The sequence below is a fragment of the Acomys russatus genome, chromosome 14 (genome assembly GCF_903995435.1).
Source record: "Acomys russatus chromosome 14, mAcoRus1.1, whole genome shotgun sequence".
Lineage (NCBI taxonomy): Eukaryota > Metazoa > Chordata > Mammalia > Rodentia > Muridae > Acomys > Acomys russatus.
The window spans coordinates 9,216,249-9,235,607 of NC_067150.1; the positions used below are offsets into that span (position 1 = coordinate 9,216,249).

General features: G+C 46.7%; 1 protein-coding gene across 1 annotated transcript in view; it reads left to right on the forward strand.

Annotated features, from left to right (window-relative positions):
- Positions 1-15,628, forward strand: part of Maml2 (mastermind like transcriptional coactivator 2) — a 231,351-nt gene extending 215,723 nt beyond the window's left edge. The window contains exon 2 of the mRNA XM_051155906.1: positions 13,922-15,628. Within this exon, the coding sequence (XP_051011863.1) occupies positions 13,922-15,601 (1,680 nt within the window). The 3' untranslated portion in view covers positions 15,602-15,628. The remainder of the gene's footprint in view (positions 1-13,921) is intronic.
- The last annotated feature ends 3,731 nt before the right edge of the window (positions 15,629-19,359 follow it).

Here is a 19,359-nt window from a genome sequence, read left to right on the forward strand (position 1 = left end):
GAGGCAGAGACAGATTAAGTAGGTCACACAGCATTGTCTAGCTTGGAGAAGGCAGAGTAAAGACTTGAATCCAGTCCCTGTGACCTTAGCTTGAGCTCTGAGCCAGTACAGCAACTGCCTCCAAAGGCATTAGAGGACACAAAATGATACTTTTAATCTTTGCTGCGAGGCTGAAAACAGCATAATAACAAGTATAACTACGAGATCATTAAATGCACAAGGAATGCCAAACATTGGAAGAGTGTCAGGAAAACAGAACCATGACCATACGTACGCTCTAGGAGGGAGTTTTACTTGCATTCCATGTGTCAGGGTGTGCATGCCCACGTGCCCTGCTCTGCCGCTCTCCGTTTCATTCCTGTGAGACAGGATCCCTCTCTCTTGTTGAACCTGGATTTTGTGATTTTTTTTTTTAGCTCAGTTGGCAGCCAGCAAATCCCAACAATCATTCTGTCTCAGCCTTTACAGTGTGGACTTTACAGATGTGCACAGACACACCTGGCTTGATGGTACTGGGGGCTTACACTCAGGTCATCATCGTGCTTAAGCAAGCTCCCTTCTCCACCAGGCAGCTCTTCAGCCCAGGAGAGAGCATGGGGCTGGGGTTGGATGCTAGCAAGCCAAGCACACCAGTCAGAGAGAAGGACTCGGGTCTGATGAAAGGAATAGGAGTGCGGAGATCTAGACAGGGCTGATGGAGATGAGGCATCTGATCCTCCAGAAATGCAGCCAGTGGTACAGTGTTAATTACAGAGCAGGTACAATGGGGAAAGGTGTGGGTTTGGTGTGGGAGCCCGAGGCCCAGTGGCCTTAGCCATCACTTCACAAGAAGACAGCTGGGGTGTATGGTGGGGGGGCGCGGGGGAAGTGCTTCAGTTTATCCCAGTCCTGCATCATGTCTAAAAGTCAAATACAATAAATTCCTAGGGGTCTTTTGATATCAGAAGACTCCTGAGTTGAAGCTGTATTTCTGCTATGTGAAGCCAACCAAACAACACACAGCAAAGAGGTTTAATTTAAGGAATGGTGCAGAATGAAGAAAGCTGAGGAGAGAGTTTGACTCCAGCCTGGTCATCCTCAGAAAACTCCACAGAGAAGCACGGTCCACACTCTCATTAAACTCCACGGAGAAGCACTGTTCCACGCTCCCATTAAACTCCATGGAGAAGCACTGTTCCACGCCCTCGTGGAGACAGATTTCAGGGACACAAGCGTTTTCTGGAGAATTTCATTCGCCCTCACACTCCCAGTTTACTCCTTTGACACAGAAAATTGGTTCCATTTTTTGCTTGTTAAAAAGATTTATTTTCCAATATAGGTTGTTTTTATTTATTTTTTTTTCTCTTTCCTCTTCAAAGAAGCTGGCCACACATGAAGAGTTAGAATCTGTCAGGTAGAGAAATCACTTCCATCCTGTAATTACCAGACTGGGCAGGTTAGATCAAAGCTAGGGCATTTGTATCACCATAAGACAGTGCTTCAAAGAATACAACTGCAGGCAGTATTAGGCTTCATTGTTGCTCATTTAACGTTATTTAAATAATCAAGGGACACTTCCCATGGACGCATGGCAAATAGTGGAGTTTTAGTAGAAAAAGTTTATATTTCTTAGCAAGCGGGGAGGTGGGGGACGAGGGTCACTCTTTCTGCTCCTGTGTCTCATTTTCTGGTGTAAAATGCCTTAGTTGCCTAAAGTACAGATTTGAGATTTTTGTTTATTTGCTTGTTTCAGTTACAACAAAATATCTTTGTAACCCTCCACATGTTTCATAGACCCAATTAGGCAGTTTCCATTCCTAGGTCTTTGATGTGAAAGTAAACAGTAACTATAGAGCTGAGGTCCTGTGTCAGAGCCTCTGTCTGTGTTGCTTACAGTTCCTCGCACTGACATTTAGACAGGTGAAAACACATCAACTCGCTACACCGAACCTGGATACAGTTGCTATATGAAAAATATTTCTCCCAAAGTTTCAAAAGGGTGATGACATCATTGTCAAGAACATCAAAGGCGCCGTTTGGTGCTTTCAGGGACCTTGCCAAACTACCTTCCAAACACTGCCCAACATTCTCACGTGATTCTGTTAAGGATGAGCCTGACCCTGCAAGGCCCAAAAGGTCTCATCTCGCCTCTGCATCCAGGTGACTACACATATTGCGATCTTCAGTTGTCCAAACATGATTCCCATAGAAGCTTCATTTCCGGATTGTTCTTTTACATGAGGGAGAGAATGGGTGGAGATGTAATCTCGGGACCTCCTGTAGATAGCCAAGTAGAAATTTGGAGACAATAGAAAGCCTGTTCCATCTCTGCTTGTGGTCTCCGTCTTGACTCATAAAGGCTGTGGAAGAGCGGGGATAACTTGGAAAGTTGAAAACAAAAACAAAATAAATGTGTGTCTAGCTTTAAATTTTTTCATTTAGTCTATGAAAACTTCAATTTGAACGTAGTTGTTGGCTTGTTTTTGTCTTTGTTTGTTTTAGTTGGAAGTAGTTTGTTGCAAACAGCAGGAGCCTTCTTAAAGTGGCCCTAGGAATGCCTGTGTGTGTGTGTGTGTGTGTGTGTGTGTGTGTGTGTGTGTGACAAAGCATTGACAGGTAGATTTTAGAGAATGTTACTGAATCCCTCCAAGTATTGGAAGCCGGTGTTAGAATGCTGGAGACTCTCCCTGCCTGTCTGCTCTCTCCTCCTGCCTCTCCCTCTGTGTCACTTCCATTCTCCTACATCCTGCAGATAAGACATGCTTCCTCTGTGTCTTCCTGTGTCTCACTAAGGATGACTGTCTGGGGAGACACAGACAGGGGCCCAGCTGTCTTAGTCACCGCCGTATCGCTGTGAAGATGCCATGAGCAAGGCGACTCTTATAAAGGAACACATTTCATCGGTGCCCTGCTTACAGTTCCAGGGCCTAAGTCCATCATCAACAAGGCAGGGGGTGTGGTGGTAGTTAAGTGTGGCCCTGGAGAAGTAGCTAAGAGCAACATCCTGTTTGTAGGCTTTTAGGCAGAGAGAGAGAGAGAGAGAGAGAGGGAGCCTAGCATGGGCTATTGAAACCTTAAAGGAGTGACATACTTCCTCCAACAAGGCCACACCTCCTAATCCACTCCCTGGTGACTAAGCATTCAAAAATATGAGCCTATGGGGGCATCTTTCAAAGCCTGCACAGCCTGTGTAGCTCTCCTTTCAAATACTCATGCCTATAAGGCAGGAGGGGCCCTTGTATTGATTATCCGTTCCTTGAGGAGCCTACTGTCCACCTTGACCCTGGATACCAGGGCTGGTTAAGTGGAATGCTCTAGATTGAGTGCCTTTCCCTCAAGAATGTGAGGGCGTGGTTAGCAAGGGCAGAGATACTTAATGACAGCCCATTTCGATCTCTTTGATAGGAAACACACAGTCAATGCAGAAAAATTAGAAAATACTGATATATGAGCAAAAAAAAAGAAAAGAAAACCACTACTGCCACTAGAAGATCCTTCAGTGTCTCAAAGCTTCTTACAAACATTTTTATTTGCTTTAAACACTCTTCTCGCTGGTGGATTTATTTGAGTCATACATACACAGTGGTCAAAAAGTCTTCCCTACAGGTTATTTTATAACATGGGAGACAGACTTTTAAAATGGAAGTTAACTAATAGTTATTTAAAATTATAACTACTGCAAAAGAAATAGTCTGTCTTGTTGTGGACAGACAACAAGAGTCACAACTTTAGATGGGGCAGTCATGAAAAAGGCCTCTGCTGGGTCCTCCCTCAGAGAAGAAGAAAGGAGAGAGAGAGAGAGAGAGAGAGAGAGAGAGAGAGAGAGAGAGAGAGAGAGAGAGAGAGATCGAGTAAGAGAGAAAGTCCTGGGAGGACTTGCATACAGAGGGAAGGAGTGCCTGAGTACCTAAGAGTGGAATAATTGTTTTCCTTCTTGGAATTAAAAATAAAGAGATTGGTGGAGAAAGGGGACATGAAGGAGAGATACAACAGGAGGGAAAGTGGGGAGAACAGGGTCACAGAAGAGGAGGAAAGGGGAGTCGGAGAAAAAGCATATGGCTGTGTGTTGGGTCTTAAGAGGACACGCCTTCTGTTGTTTCGTGGATAACACATGTCCAGAGGAGGTGAGATATAAGGTCAGACTCCAGAATGTTCTGAGAGCAGAGAAAATTTGAGAGAGAGAGAGAGACAGAAAGAGACACACAGAGAGAGAGACAGAGACAGAGAGAGAGGAGAAAACTGACTGAGAGCCAGATACTAGGAAGGGAGGGACCTGTGGAAGTCCTCTGAACCACTAACAGTAAAAGGGGCTGGCGTGAAGCTTAGAGAAGCTTTGACATGGCTTTTTGAAAAGATAGAACATATCAGTAGCCATAGCCCAGCCCCACACAATGAGCAGACAGACAATACTAATTTTCTCTGACACATCCAATTGGAGACACTGACCAACATTTTTAAACAAGTCTAATGCCCAGCCCACTGCACAGAAACTGCAGCAACTTGAGCATCTCCTCCCCCAAAACCTTTCGGCCGTGCCCTTGCAGGTCGTAGCAGCTCCACGCTGGGACAAGAAACGGTATCATTCAGGGAGACTTACAAAAGCAGGTCTCGCGCATGAGCACGGCCAGAGAGAGAAAAGTGCCCCGTGTACGTGTACAGGCAGCCCAGGAAGACAGACCACCAATTAGGCAGTGAGGATCTCCCTGGGCTAGAGCCTGCACGGGCTGAAGGGCCATGAAAAGCTTCTCTTACATTGACTTTTGAAATTATACTGAAGTTAAAAAAAAATCCTCACATACTTGAGCCAGTTGCCAAGAACAATACAAGACAGAAAGTGCTAAAATCATCAGAGTAGAGCCAAGGAACACGGCCGGGGGGTGGGGGGGGGAGCAGGGTGCTGTGAGCTGGCCTTCCAGGTGACTCTTTGGAGGGGGACCCTCCAGGTGAACTGGGAGGGAGAAGCCTAGGGGATGAAGGATGTTTAATGCGCAGTCTGCTGAGAAGGGCATTCGCAGTTTCAGGAGTAGAGCCAGCATTTTAGACATAGCATTTACTTTGGATTCACTTCGATATATTTTGGGCAAAAAGTGAGTCATGGATAAAGTATTTCATGCACAAAGCAGTTATTCTCTTGTTCTTTGGGCTTTTATGGGATATTGTGTTCTTTAAGTGGGCCCATCTCTGAAAGGCTCCTGCGGGTCCTTGCGGTGATTGTGGAGACAACTCAGGATGCTTAAGGACATCATCATCAGGAACAGATCTGGAATGACTATGTTTAATGTACTTGATCACATGGGAAAAAATATCTACTTTGAATTTCCTAATATTAATCTTAAAATTAGCATAGAAAGAAGTGCTTTATTGTGATATCTTTACATACAGATACATATATGTATAAAGAGGCATGTATGCATGTATATACTGAAATCCTGTCTTAAGAAAAAAATGAAGAATTTTCATCTTTATCTTGGGTTTTATAAAGAATGGTTATCTTGTTGGAGTGATGACATCTCCTGTTGTCTGAGTCTTACGGAGCAACATCATGGAAAGAGTTTCCAGATACATCTAGTACTTTCCCTCAGCCAGTCTACCAACAGCAAAGCCCGCACTCAACACAAGCCCAGCAGCTTTTCTTATAGGAGTGTAAGTCTGTGTCTAAAATTCACACAGGACTGAAGCGTGCCTTGTTGGTCCAGCATGTCCCTCCCAGCATGAAGTCAGTCACAGCGATCCTCTGCCTTGCATGGCAGCTTGGGATCACCTCAGAGGTGCATGTCTACCCTGAGTCCGTCGATGCATTCTCGCCCCTTCAACTGTGTTTCATTTGGATGCTGCTCATCTTCCTTGAGGCTCCAGTTCTCAGGACCTCACATTTGTGATCATGTAGTTGCTCGTGGGATGCCGGTTGGGTATGAGAAAGCTCCCCACAAGCTGCAGACTGCTTGCTGTGGTGACTCTTAGTGGCTAAAATGATCCAGCAGCATCCTGAGGACTGAGACTGCTTCAGGAAGCAGTTCAGCCACAGTAAGCATCATGGTAGGCACGTGCTCGGTACCAAGGCCCATGCTCAGATAACTTACAGTAGGCTTGGATATAGTCATGCCAGCAACATTTAGCCACATAAAAGTCCAGAGTTCTATCAGGCCAAAGAATGAAAGGAGCTTTTTAATGTCTTTGGTGAAGGTCTCAAATCTCCAATTTCTTCTCTCTTTCAGTAAATGATTTTTCTGGTTGATGATAAACTTGTAAGTGACACTTGTAAGGGAGAAGTGTGAACCAGGGAGGAATTGCACTCACCCTCAAGAGTTGTAATGAGCTCAGATGTATTATTCCAAGAAATCAAAAGTGTTCACTTTAAGAGCCGACAGGAAGTCATGTATGATCTTCGGGCCAGTCTCTCTCTAGATCATTTCTCATTTCTAGCACCAACCACGTCTCTAATGGGCTGTAAAGAAGCTCTCAGATGGTGGAACCAAGGTAAACACACACACACACACACACACACACACACACACACTGGGGGGTGGGGCTGACTGACCTCCAGGCAGCCACAGATTTGGTTCTTGCATGCCTGGCTGAGATGGCCAGGAATCTTAGGGGAGCCCTGCCGCCTTCGGGCTGAACTGTTACCTTTGTGAGGTATGTCCATTGTTTCCAGGGCAGCACAGGAGACAAAGGGTGTATTTAGTTTTTGGGAAAGGATCGGGGCAGGGGAAGAAAGAGAAATCAGAGGATTGCGCAACCACGGTGCTTTCAAATCCCTCCAGGAAGTTTATGTTTCAGGCCTTTGGGAGAGCGAAGCACAGCTGTTTAAAGCAGAGCTGTTTACTGACAGGCTGCAGTCCCCACCAGTACATGTTCTTAGTACCTCCACCCCAGCCCCAAGGAAGACAGGCCACTGTTTGTAGACTCTATCTAGCCTAGGCTGGCTTGTGCCTACCCAGCAGAGACCATATGTGTGAAAAGGCAAGGCATGTGCAGAGAGAGATCTGAGCAAACACAGGGGTAAAGAGCAGCAGCCTGCTGGATCTCACCAGAAGAGAGTCGGAATCCCTGTGTGGAATGTAAACCAGACCAGATTTGCTGTGTGGAAGCCCACACTCCGAAGAAGCCCTTCAGAAGACCAGGCAGAGGGTCCAGTCAGTACAGCATCTCACAAACTAGCACAGCAATTTTGGATCTCTTGTGAAATATTAAAAGTGCTCTCTGGCTCATAGGCAGTGAGGAAGTGTAAAACCGTAGGCCTGTGCTGACTGAAGGCTTTTATATTTTGTCGCCAGCTTCATTATCTGCAGTATCTCCTTTAAGCTTTGAGTGACATGATAGGATGCCTGGCTTAGAGCTTTCTCTGTGTACTTAACAAATCTTTTTCACTGGTGGAGTGACCTCTTGTCTCTCTGTCTCTCATACTGGAGCTTCAAGGCTGTGACAGGCGGAGATTTCTCCATCAACCTCTAAGCAATGACGTCACCGTTCTCTGCCTGCCATCCATCCTTAGTGGTACCCGTGCCCCAAAGATGATGTACATCTTCATTCTGGCACTATTCTCCTCATCTGCCTCTGCGCACTGTGTCCAGAACAGTGTAGACGAGACATGGTGAGAGCTGAAAAGCAACTATTAACACGTCAGAGTGTTGGGGCCAAGCTGGCCTGTGCTGGCACACTGCTGCGTGGAGTCTTCTGCTTGAAAGGCTGCAGATCACGGGCAGGTGTTGACGTCACCACCCCCTACCTCAGCCTCCAGAGTGCTGGGATTACTGGTGTGTACCACCACATCTGGTTGTTCCTATGTAAATAGCAATGCCAGAAGCCACAATCTCTTCCACGCTGTGAGGAAATCCAGTCCCTCATTACAATCCATGTCCAAAAAACGCATTCAGGGCTGGCGCTGGACCTCAGTGGTGGGCACTTGCCTGGCACACACACATGGCCCTGTTCTACCCCTAGCCCTCTCAGGAAGAGAAACAGGGGAAAATGAGCAGGGAAAGGTAGGCATTTATTTTGTTATTTTTATCTAAGGAGGGCCTCTTGTGGGTCTTCCTTCTTCTTGTTTTAAAGGTCACTTTCTTCCTTGAAAAAAAAATTTACATTTTCATCTTGCAACAGGTTTGCATAAAGATAAGCAAATTAATGTCATATATGTATTAGTTATTTGTGCCGTTGCTGTGACAAAAGCAGCTTGAGAGAGAAGGGATTCTTTTGGCTCACGGTTCTAGGAAGCCAGAGGGTCAGGGGGAGGGAGGAATGGCAGCGGTTTATCAAGCAGCTATTTGCCCCACATTCAGTCTCAAAGCAGAGAGATTGGGTTTTTTGGGGTGTGTGTGTGTGTGTGTGTGTGTGTGTGTGTGTGTGCGTGCGTGCATGTGTGCGTTGAGAACTGAACACATCACCTTGAGCATACTTCATGCTCACTCTACCAATGGGGCTTTAATGGCACCTCGCTGCCTTCGTGGACCACAGTCACCTTTTATATCCCCATCTTCATGTATTCCCTCAGTTACGGTTAATAGTTCCCTTCAAACCTCACCCTCGCAGTGTCTACTATGCTATGGGCAGGAAATGACCTCGAGATAATCTTTTTGTAGGGGGCAGAAGTATCTAGGCTACGCTGGCAAAGTAAGTCAAAGTCAGAATCAGCTTTAGGTGCTGGGTCCCTCAGTGTATGGTTGTGGCTGGTATTTACCTCTGAGCAAGGTTGGCCATGGGAGGCCCTGACTGGATTCTTGGTTTCATTGATGAGCACATATGTAACCTAGAGTTGTTACTCAGTCTTTAAACTCACTTTTTTCTCATCTAGAAAAGAGGGGGAGGGTACAGTGCTGAAAGAACACTAAAAAGAGTTGTTTTGAAGAATCTGAGAACTGTAAGAATTCTTCACCCAGGTGAAGAGCTCGCCTAACTCAATGCCTGATGTAAAGGCCCTGAATAAATAAATGACTGTTGGTGTTCCAGAACAGAGGTAGCAATTGCTCCTTCTGAGCCTGCTTCTGCGATTCTAGTGACCCACTATGTGTGCAAGGGCTGCATCCCACAGTGTGTGCACAGGCTGCATCCCACAGCATTGCAAGGGCTGCATCCCACAGTGTGTGCACAGACTACATCCTACAGTGTGTACAAGGCCTGCATCCCACAGCATTGCAAGGGCTGCATCCCACAGTGTGTGCACGGGCTGCATCCCACAATGTGTGCACTGGCTATATCCCACTGTGTTTGCACAGAGTGTGCAGAGGCTGCATCCCACAGCACATGCAAGGGCTTCATTCGCACTGAATGTGCACAGCCTGCATCCCGTGCATGGGCTGCATCTCACATTGTGTGTGCACAGGCTGCATTCCACAGTATGTGCATGGGATATATCTCACAGTGTGTGCACGGGCTGCATCTCACAGTGTGTGCACAGGCTGCATCCCACAGTGTGTGCACAGGCTGCATCCCACTGTGTGTGCACAGGCTGCATCCCACAGTGTGTTCACAGGCTGCATCCCACAGTGTGTGCACAGGCTGCACCCCACTGTGTGTGCACAGGCTGCATCCCACAGCATTGCAAGGGCTGCATCCCACAGTGTGTGCACAGACTACATCCTACAGTGTGTACAAGGCCTGCATCCCACAGCATTGCAAGGGCTGCATCCCACAGTGTGTGCACGGCTGCATCCCACATGTTGTGCACTGGCTATATCCCACTGTGTTTGCACAGAGTGTGCAGAGGCTGCATCCCACAGCACATGCAAGGGCTTCATTCGCACTGAATGTGCACAGCCTGCATCCCGTGCATGGGCTGCATCTCACATTGTGTGTGCACAGGCTGCATTCCACAGTATGTGCATGGGATATATCTCACAGTGTGTGCACGGGCTGCATCTCACAGTGTGTGCACAGGCTGCATCCCACAGTGTGTGCACAGGCTGCATCCCACTGTGTGTGCACAGGCTGCATCCCACAGTGTGTTCACAGGCTGCATCCCACAGTGTGTGCACAGGCTGCACCCCACTGTGTGTGCACAGGCTGCATCCCACTGTGTGTGCACAGGCTGCATCCCACAGTGTGTGCACAGGCTGCATCCCACTGTGTGTGCACAGGCTGCCTCCCACAGTGTGTGCACAGGCTGCATCCCACTGTGTGTGCACAGGCTGCATCCCACAGTGTGTTCACAGGCTGCATCCCACAGTGTGTGCACAGGCTGCCTCCAGGTGTGCACAGGCTGCATCCCACAGTGTGTGCACAAGGCTGCAACCCCACTGTGGTTGCACAGGCTGCATCCGCACTGTGTGTGCACAGGCTGCATCCCACAGTGTGTGCACAGGCTGCATCCCACTGTGTGTGCACAGGCTGCCTCCAGGTGTGCACAGGCTGCATCTCACAGTGTGTGCACAGGCTGCATCCCACAGTGTGTGCACAGGCTGCATCCCACAGTGTGTGCACAGGCTGCATCCCACTGTGTGTGCACAGGCTGCATCCCACTGTGTGTGCACAGGCTGCATCCCACTGTGTGTGCACAGGCTGCATCCCACAGTGTGTGCACAGGCTGCATTTCACAGTGTGTGCACAGGCTGCATCCCACAGTGTGTGCACAGGCTACCTCCAGGTGTGCATGGGCTGCATCCCACAGGTGTGCATGCCTGGGAAGGAGTGGCTAGAGAATCTGGCAGAACAAGTTTTTAGTTGGTTTTTTGTTTTGTTTTGTTTTGTTTTTCAAAGCAGTGGAAAGATAAATCAAAGATGAAAACACAAACCTGTAAAATGAATGCATGCCATTGTTCCTTACTGCATAGAAAACTCTCCAAATGTAGCTCATGCTGAGGTAAAACAAGCAACATGGCTGCCTGTGGTTAGACCTCTCCCCTACCCTAGAACAGACAGTGGACACCTTGAGTTTCTATTGATTGTGGGGTTGGCTGTCATTTTCCTGTGATCAAAGAAGACACTGAGCAGAGAAGGAGCTGGGGGAGCCCTGCCCTCAGCTGCCATTTTGCCGGTCACTGATGGACATCCAGAGCGACCGGGTTAGACTGCTTGGTTAGTAACAGACCTCCTTCACACTAACCTGAGCAGACAGGAAGTCACTACACAGTGCCACAGTGTGTCAAAGGACGCAGAGAGATGCAGAGGTCCTCAGCACCCTGCTGCTGCCTCGCTGAAGCTTGCTACTGTTGTGCCTTTGTAGCAGCTCCCAGGCTCCATAAACCACCATGCAGCCAGCTTGGTGGTGCTGGTCTCATGCCCCACAATTTTAATGGAGGATCAAATGGCCCAGCATGCTTTCCTATTAGAGTCAGCCATTGTGAAAGGTTCACACTTGTTCCAACAGCACTTCACATCCATCCTAGTCTCACACCACCTGTGAGTGGATAAGCCAGGCAAGGGGCAAGAGTGGCTGAACTGGTTTTGATGAGCATGGTGGCAAGAAGCACAGTTCACATTTGGTCCTGTACTGCCTCCTGGTCATCCTCAATTTGGCCCCATTTTACCTGAGTTCTAAGGCAGCCTTGTGTTCACTGCCACTGCACATCTTCCTGCCATGTGGACCTTGGATCTAGACTGAATGAAACATCACAGGACAGAAATGGTTGGCATTAGACCCAAACCATCAGTCCTTCCACTTAATAGCTATAAAATGCATACCTGGTGTGCACCTAATAAGCTTTTAGGCGGATGCAGAGCATCATGTTTAAAATCTCTGGCATATAATGTATATACAGTTCTGTGAATTTCTTTTGCTTAATTCAGGAATCTTCAAACGGGAGAGGGGTGGCTATAAATAAGAAGGAGGGAGAGACACGATAGAACTTTCTGAAAAGCATTTCAGCCTCAGCTGCTTTGCAATTATCCCAAGAAGACATTAAAAAATTTAGGTCTGTGGACAGAGCCATGGAAGCCACACTGTGGTGGATGCAGCTTCTGCTTCAGAGATGAACCAGCTATTGGTTCAGGGAACCAAGGATGAATGCTTTATGGCTTTAGAACAGTTACTGGCATGCCTGCACAGTCCCTCTTCCTTGCTCCCTGGATGTGAGATTCCCAAAGTTCAGTCCGATCACTGGGTCAGCGGGTGCAATACTTTGGCACTGTGATCTGCACAGACGTGTTGCTGTGGAGAGATGTGCAAAACATGGTAAGCCATGGGCTTTTCTTATAAACTGTACTTTGTGGAGTTTCTACTGTGAACATTGTGCCAACTTTTTATATGAGTTATCTAGTTCCTTCCTTTGAGAATTTTTCCAGTTTGGGAAACTGAGGCTCAGATGAGTAAGTTTCCTAGTCATAGCATTGGAATGTAAGCTTGGATCAGTCTTGTCCCAGTACCTTTTTTTCATAACACCATGCACGGTACTGTTTCTCAAGCTTGGTTTTGTTGGGAGATTTAGTGGCTGTAGTTCATCTGAATGAGGCTGCCCACAAAGACTCCTGTGTTTTAATTAATGTCTAGTCTCTCATTAGTGGCACTGTTTGGTAAGGATTAGGAAGTGTGGCCTTGTTGGAGGAGCTGTGTTACTAGGGATGGTCTTTGAAGTTTCAAAAGCCTACACCAGGCCCAGTGTCATTCCGTCTCTGCCTCCTGCCTGCAGATCAGGATGCAAAATTCTCAGCTACTGCTCCAGCACCGTGACTATCTGCTTCCCAGCATGATGTCAATGGACTAACCCTCTGAAGCTATAAGCAAGCCCCAAATAAGTGGGGTTTTTTTTTCTGAGTTTCTTTTATAAGAGTTGCCATGGACATGGTGTCTCTTCACACTGGCAGAAAAAAAGTTGTCTGAGAGAACCTATGCTTTGAGTGTCCCTTTTAATAAGTATGTGTCCACTATCATTTGTACCTCCAGCATGAAGAGACCAAGGGTAGTAAACACCCCGACATCCCAGATCTTAAGTGACAAAGAAGGAGCTGGGAACAACCTGGACGTGGCAAAAGGCTGAGTCCAGACAATAACATTTCTTGTCGTCTAGTCCATCACAGGCCCAAATGCAAAGTGATGGGAGAGCATGGAAAGAAAATTCATGAATAATAAACAGAAGGGCTCCTCGGGCCTGAGAGGATGCCAAATGGGGTAAGGTTGGACGTGGGAAGGAACATAGAAAGAAGCTAGAACTTTCGTACTTCTTTAAACTCATTGGTTTTTTCCCAACTTACTCCAAGTGTGAGCACTTTGAGTGTGTATCTGCCTAGTATTATGTGGGAGTGTGTGCAAGATGTTTTCTCCATCCCAGTTTTTTTTTTAAAGCATGCTTAGGTATGGTGAAAACTCCTCACATATTAGAAGAATCCTTCCCCTATTAACCTGTGAGTCAATCATGGGGACTTTTGTGCCCTCTAAACTAATTTCATTTTCTTCTGTGTATTCCACTGTACTCCAGACTAGGTCTCCATGAGGGATCAGATGTTTAAATTCGATGTTGTAGGCAGAGGGCGTAAGTCAGGTGGAAGAGTGTTTGCCTGGCATGCATAAAGGCCTGGGGTCGACCCCAAACAGCATGTAAACGAGATGTGGTGACAGACACCTGTAATCCCAGCTACTGAGAAGGTCAAAGGTTAGGGGTACCCTCAGCTACATAGCAAGTTTGAGAGCAACCTGGAATAAATAAGATCTTGCCTCCAGAAAGCAAAATAAAGCTTTTTAATTATACATTTAAAAATTGAGCATAAAAGTCAGAAAGATGACTCAGGGGTTAAGAGCAATAGCTACGCTCCTAGGGGACTTGGGCTCAATTCCCAGCACCCTTATGGTGGCTCACAACCATCATTGACTCCAGTTCCAGGCATCGAGTGCTCTCCTCTGGCCTCCTTGGATGTAAAGCATTCAGATGGTACATACTATACATTCCGGGAAAACACTCAGAAATAAATAATAGCCTTAAAATGATTTTTTTATTCAACATTACACTGCTCTGGTTTAAAGGTATAAGAATCTCAAATATGTCTGTTTTATTTCGCTTCTGTCTTTCAGCTCCAGGGCTCCCTGAAAAGAAAACAAATCGTCAACCTGTCTCCTGCCAACAGCAAGCGGCCCAATGGCTTTGTTGACAGCTCATTCCTTGACATCAAAAGAATCAGGGTTGGGGAGAACCTTCCTACAGGTCAGGGGACCCTCTCGGTGAATAATGGACAAAGTCATATGATGTCAGGGCCCTTGCCCATGAGCCAAGCATCCCTGAGAAAGACTAACGCTCTACCACCGCCTGCGCATTCTCCTGGCAACAACATGTTTAACATGGGCTTAAAGGAAGTGAAAAAAGAGCCCGGGGAGACCCTGTCTTGCAGTAAGCACATGGATGACCAAATGACACAGGAGAGTGTTTTTACTAACAGGTTTGGAGATGATCCTGGAGATCAGCTGATGGACCCCGAGCTGCAGGAGCTGTTCAACGAACTGACCAACATCTCGGTGCCTCCCATGAGCGACTTGGAGCTGGAGAACATGATCAATGCCACCATTAAGCAGGATGACCCATTCAGCATTGACTTGGGTCAACAAAGCCAGAGGAGCACACCGAGACCCTCGATGCCCATGGAGAAGATCGTTATCAAAAGCGAATACTCACCTGGCTTGACGACGCAAGGCACTTCAGGCTCTCCCCAGCTGAGGCCCCCATCCGCCGGCCCCGCGTTTTCCTTGGCCAACTCTGCTCTCTCCACTTCATCCCCAATCCCCACAGTCCCCCAGAGTCAACCTCAGCCCCAGACAGTGTCAGGAGCAAACAGGGCCCTACCAAGCTGGCAAGAAGTCTCCCATGCCCAGCAACTCAAGCAGATAGCTGCAAACCGCCAGCAGCACGCGCGGATGCAGCAGCAGCAACAACAGCAACAGCAGCAGCAGCAGCAGCAGCCACCTCCCAGCTGGCCACCCTTGCAGTCCTCTGCTGGGCCATCCCCAGGGGCATTTGTGCAGGAAAAAATCCCCAGTCCTTCCTTTGCCCAGCAGCCATTCAGCCCACAGGGGTCACCCATGCCTGGGGTGGCTGGCAGCAGCAACCAGCCCAAAGCAGCGGCCAACTACACATACAAGGCTAGCCCCTCAGCTCAGGCCGGACACCTGGATGTGCTTCTGCAGCAAAAGTCTCAGGACATCAGTCGAGGTTTCATTAACAACCCACACCCAAGCCTGGAGCCCCGCCATGGCAATACCAAGCCTTTGTTCCATTTTAACTCAGACCAAGCGAACCAGCCGATGCCTTCTCTTCTGCCTTCCCAGAACAAGCCTCCTCTTCTGCACTACACACAGCAGCAGCAGCAACAACAACAGCAAAGCTCATTGGTAGCTCAGCAGCAGCAGCAGCCACAGCCACAAAACTCATTGGTAGCTCAGCAGCAGCAGCAGCAGCAGCAACAACAACAGCAGCAGCAGCAAGGTTCAATGACAGTGCAGCAGCAACAGCAGCAACAGCAGCAACAGCAGCAGCAGCAGCAGCAGCAGCAGCAGCAGCAGCAGCAGCCGTCCCAACCCACCCAACCTTTATCAAGCCAGCCTTTGCTAAGGTCACCCTTACCACTTCAGCAAAAGATCATACTTCAGAAAATGCAGAACCAATCCATTGCAGGCCTGGGATATCAAGTCACTCAACAGCACAGACAGGTAAGGGCTCCCACAGATGATTCGTTTGGTTATTATGCTTTATGCATATGGTGAGGCATGATTAATGCCAGAAAATCCCGTGGTCCTGGTGGCCTCCTAGGGGCTTGATTCTCTTGGTACATCCTTATACGCTGCCATTGCTTTGGGGTGCTGTAATGATCAGTGGTTCTTGCAACTAATGCCTTGGTGATGGATCCAGTTGTCAGTCATATCCTGATATGGCCTTAGTGTTCTTTCATCCAACCAGAAAATCAGATCAATATGCATTGGCTGCAACTATGGAAAGGAATTATGGGTAAGGTTGACTGTTGGAATAAGGCTAGAGATGATGTTGAGAGTGGTCACTGATGTGGCCAACAGTTGCATTCACTCCCCAGGCCTCCTGATATACTCCCACATGACTCCATGCTCATCCGCAGACACCATCCATAGGCAGGGACAAACACCTTAAACCATCACTTTAACACAAGAAGAGCAATGACATGAGCGCTCAAAGGTCTTCTCCAGCTGGTGGAAGTCAGGAATGACTTCCATAAAAATATTACGGCTGGGTGAAATGATAAAGGATGACATAATCATGGCTTAGGCAAAAGAAATACTAAAAATAGAAATAAATCCATAGTTGTCTTATACTCTTTGGTTTTACATTAAATAGATGTTTAATTTTTACCCTGGAAAACAGTGTCAAGAAATTTGTCATTCCTACAAAACATGTGCTGGTAAGTAAATGCTGATCCCCAGGAAGCTTGATAGAGGAGCCTCTTCCTGGAAGAAGTTTAAATAGTGAATTGTTTGTGTTGTTGGGCAGCAGGTGTGCATTGCCATAGAGCAGCAGGTTGCACAACAGAGAGTGGAATATCACAGGCTGACAGGTGGAGGGGCAAAAAACTGAAGTCCAAAGTAAAGATTTCAGCTACTATGTGTGTGTGTGAGAGAGAGTGTGTGTGTGTGTGTGTGTGGTGGTCTATGAGCCCTGGAAAGGACTTGAGTAGATTTGTATATATTTCACAACATTAGCATGACATAGTAATCATATGGTCCTTTTATAAAACAGAAAATTTTAGATGACTTACAAACACATCCCAAAACTTTCTTCCAATGCCACACACAGGCATTTTGTTCTGGGTGAGCATGGGTTCAAATTCATTCTTGATATTCCTTGCTGTGCTTTCTCACACAACTTTCAGAAGCTCTCTCAGCTGGTCCTCAAAGCTTTGGGAGGAGTAGGAGTGGTTAAAATGGGATCTGCTGCGTTTGTATGGCGAGTGAAAGAAGGTAATCCCCAATCCAGACTACACATGTGAAGTGCCGTGATAATCAAAAGATTGCCTTAATGAAGGCGCACTTGCGAACGGGAGGCTTGAGATTAGTACAAGCTGTACCAGGGGTGTGAATTCTAACGTGTAAACAGTACTGCAGAAATACAAGAGAACTGCCGCTGATTCTTCAGCTGTCCAGCGCTGTGACACATGTGCAACAGCTCAGTCTCTCTGACCTAGATTTACAGCCATAGAAACAATCAATAATGAGATAATAATAAAATATATGTCTTGGTAACTTACCCCGCAGAGAGGCTGGCTTCCGTCTCCTTGGCTTGAAGTACCTCATTAAACTCATACAAGGGAATTATTCCCCTCTTACAAGCGAGAGAACTGAGGTACAGACAGTCTCAGCATCTTTCTAAACCCAGGTGCTCAAAAGTGGAGCTGGAGTCTGATGTGGCTTCAGAGCCATGCATTCAGCCACTAGGAAATATAGCTCATGGGTAGCACTGGCTTGGAAGCAAATGGCTGTACTAGATTATATAAGGACTGTCAAGAAACTATTTTTTCTAGTATTAATCCCTAGTATAATAATCTGTATAAAAGATAGGGTCTTTGGAGACAGACTGTTCCTGACTTCTAGCCTGCAGAGCTGTTAACAAAAAACTTTCTAAAATCTGTGTCACCCCTGACATGTCACCTCATGATAAACATTTGTGCGCCTAACGAACTGTGCAGTTAACAGCAGGAATATATCTATGGCACTCCCACTACCAGCATCCTCCATTTTACTCCTAGGCCCACTGCTGGTATCACCAACTGGGCACATCTCTCCAGCAGCACCTCTCCATCCTCACTCTAGCATCTAGGACCCAAGCACACCGATCTATGCTGATAGCCAAACCAGGAAACGTCTCCCGGTGTTCGAGACCATCTCCACATTTCTCAATGAGTGTGCCAAGAAAATATTCCTCTTTTTAAAACAACCTTACGAAGTGGCAGACATGCTGAGAGCACGTCAGGCTAAAGATCTCTCCCACACTGCAGCCAGTGGCTTTCCATTGAACAGTTCATCCCAACGTATTCGTTTATCAGGACTCAACATGTTTTTTTTTTTATTTCCAAAAGATCTTCCCCGCTGAACTAAAAATGCATTCTTTTTCAAAGCCATATGGCCAGTTGCCTGAAAGTGTGAACATTTCTGTCCTAACATTGGATCTAAGCAACTCAAATGGATTCTATATTTAGGTTAGAATTCTCCATGTCTGAAACTCCTAGGAGGGAACTCGGCCAGTGAATGGATGGTTTGTTGTGACTGAAACGCAAATTTATACATTCTCCCTTAGTAGAGAGCCAGGTTCCTCAATCAAATCTTAAGAGCCTCAAGCCACTCTCCCTGCCTTCCCAAGAGGATCCTCCATATTCTGTATCAACCCTTGGTGTCACTAAAGCAGCTGGCCTGACCTCTTTCCCACCTTCTTACAGGAATTTAGCATAATGCCTCAAATACGAGTACCCAGAAAGTTGTTCTCATGATGCACTAAGTACTGGTGGGAGAAGCAGCTTAGCTCTAATATTCTGACATTACGTCTAAGCACTATTAGCCAATAAATGCACAGACTGGGGATAGTAAGTTTGCATCAAAACTCTTTTATAAATGAAAAAATCATCTTTAATTCAAAGTTTTATAAAATATAACATCCAAGCCTCTGCTGAAGGGTCATCAAACTGGGCCAGCACCAGGAATTTGATTCAGAAATAAAAGAAGTTATTTAAAGAGCTAACAGTCTAAGAAAGCTAGGAAGCAATCAGTATAGAGACCAGAGGAGGTGACAAGCCTGTGGCCTATAAGGGCTATAAAATCTGGGTAGCAGGTAGGAGAGAGACCCAAGAGAACGGAGGCAATTACTGCAAAGGGCCTGTGGCCATTCATTGATTTCTGTTATGGCAGACCTTGGCTGCATCTTGCCAAGAAGGAAAAAGGTTGACACGGGCTAATTATGGATATCGGAAGCAGGCCAGAAGCGTTGTATTCACATCTTCATTTTATCTTTGCTATTTTATCATTCATCTTTGAAGATTACAAAACATTTGGTTTTAATTCTTCATGAAATTAATGCTTAGACCAAGACACAAAATGAATTTCTCGCTGTCATTCTGACTAAGTGCTTTGAACTCTCAGAGCTTTGGGAGAATTCACAGACTTGCCTTCTCCGAATCTATGGAGCTCTTCAGTCTCCTCGTCTGTCCCACCAGAAATCTAGAGCCAAATTCCAAGCTAATCTCAGATCTACTTCCAGGCTAACCTCAGATCTACTTCATTCATAACACTGGTACCACCTTGAATTCATGCATTCATTCACTCAAAAACATGGAATGCCTACTGTGTGTCAAGCTCAGTTCTAAATTTGGATGCTACAACTGAAAGCAAAGATGAAGCATAGAAATGGTCAGTGGTTGGCACATGCCTTTAACCCCCAGCACTCAGGAGGCAGAGCAGGCAGGTCTCTACAGAACAAGTTCCAGGACAGCCAGGCCTACAAGAGAAAA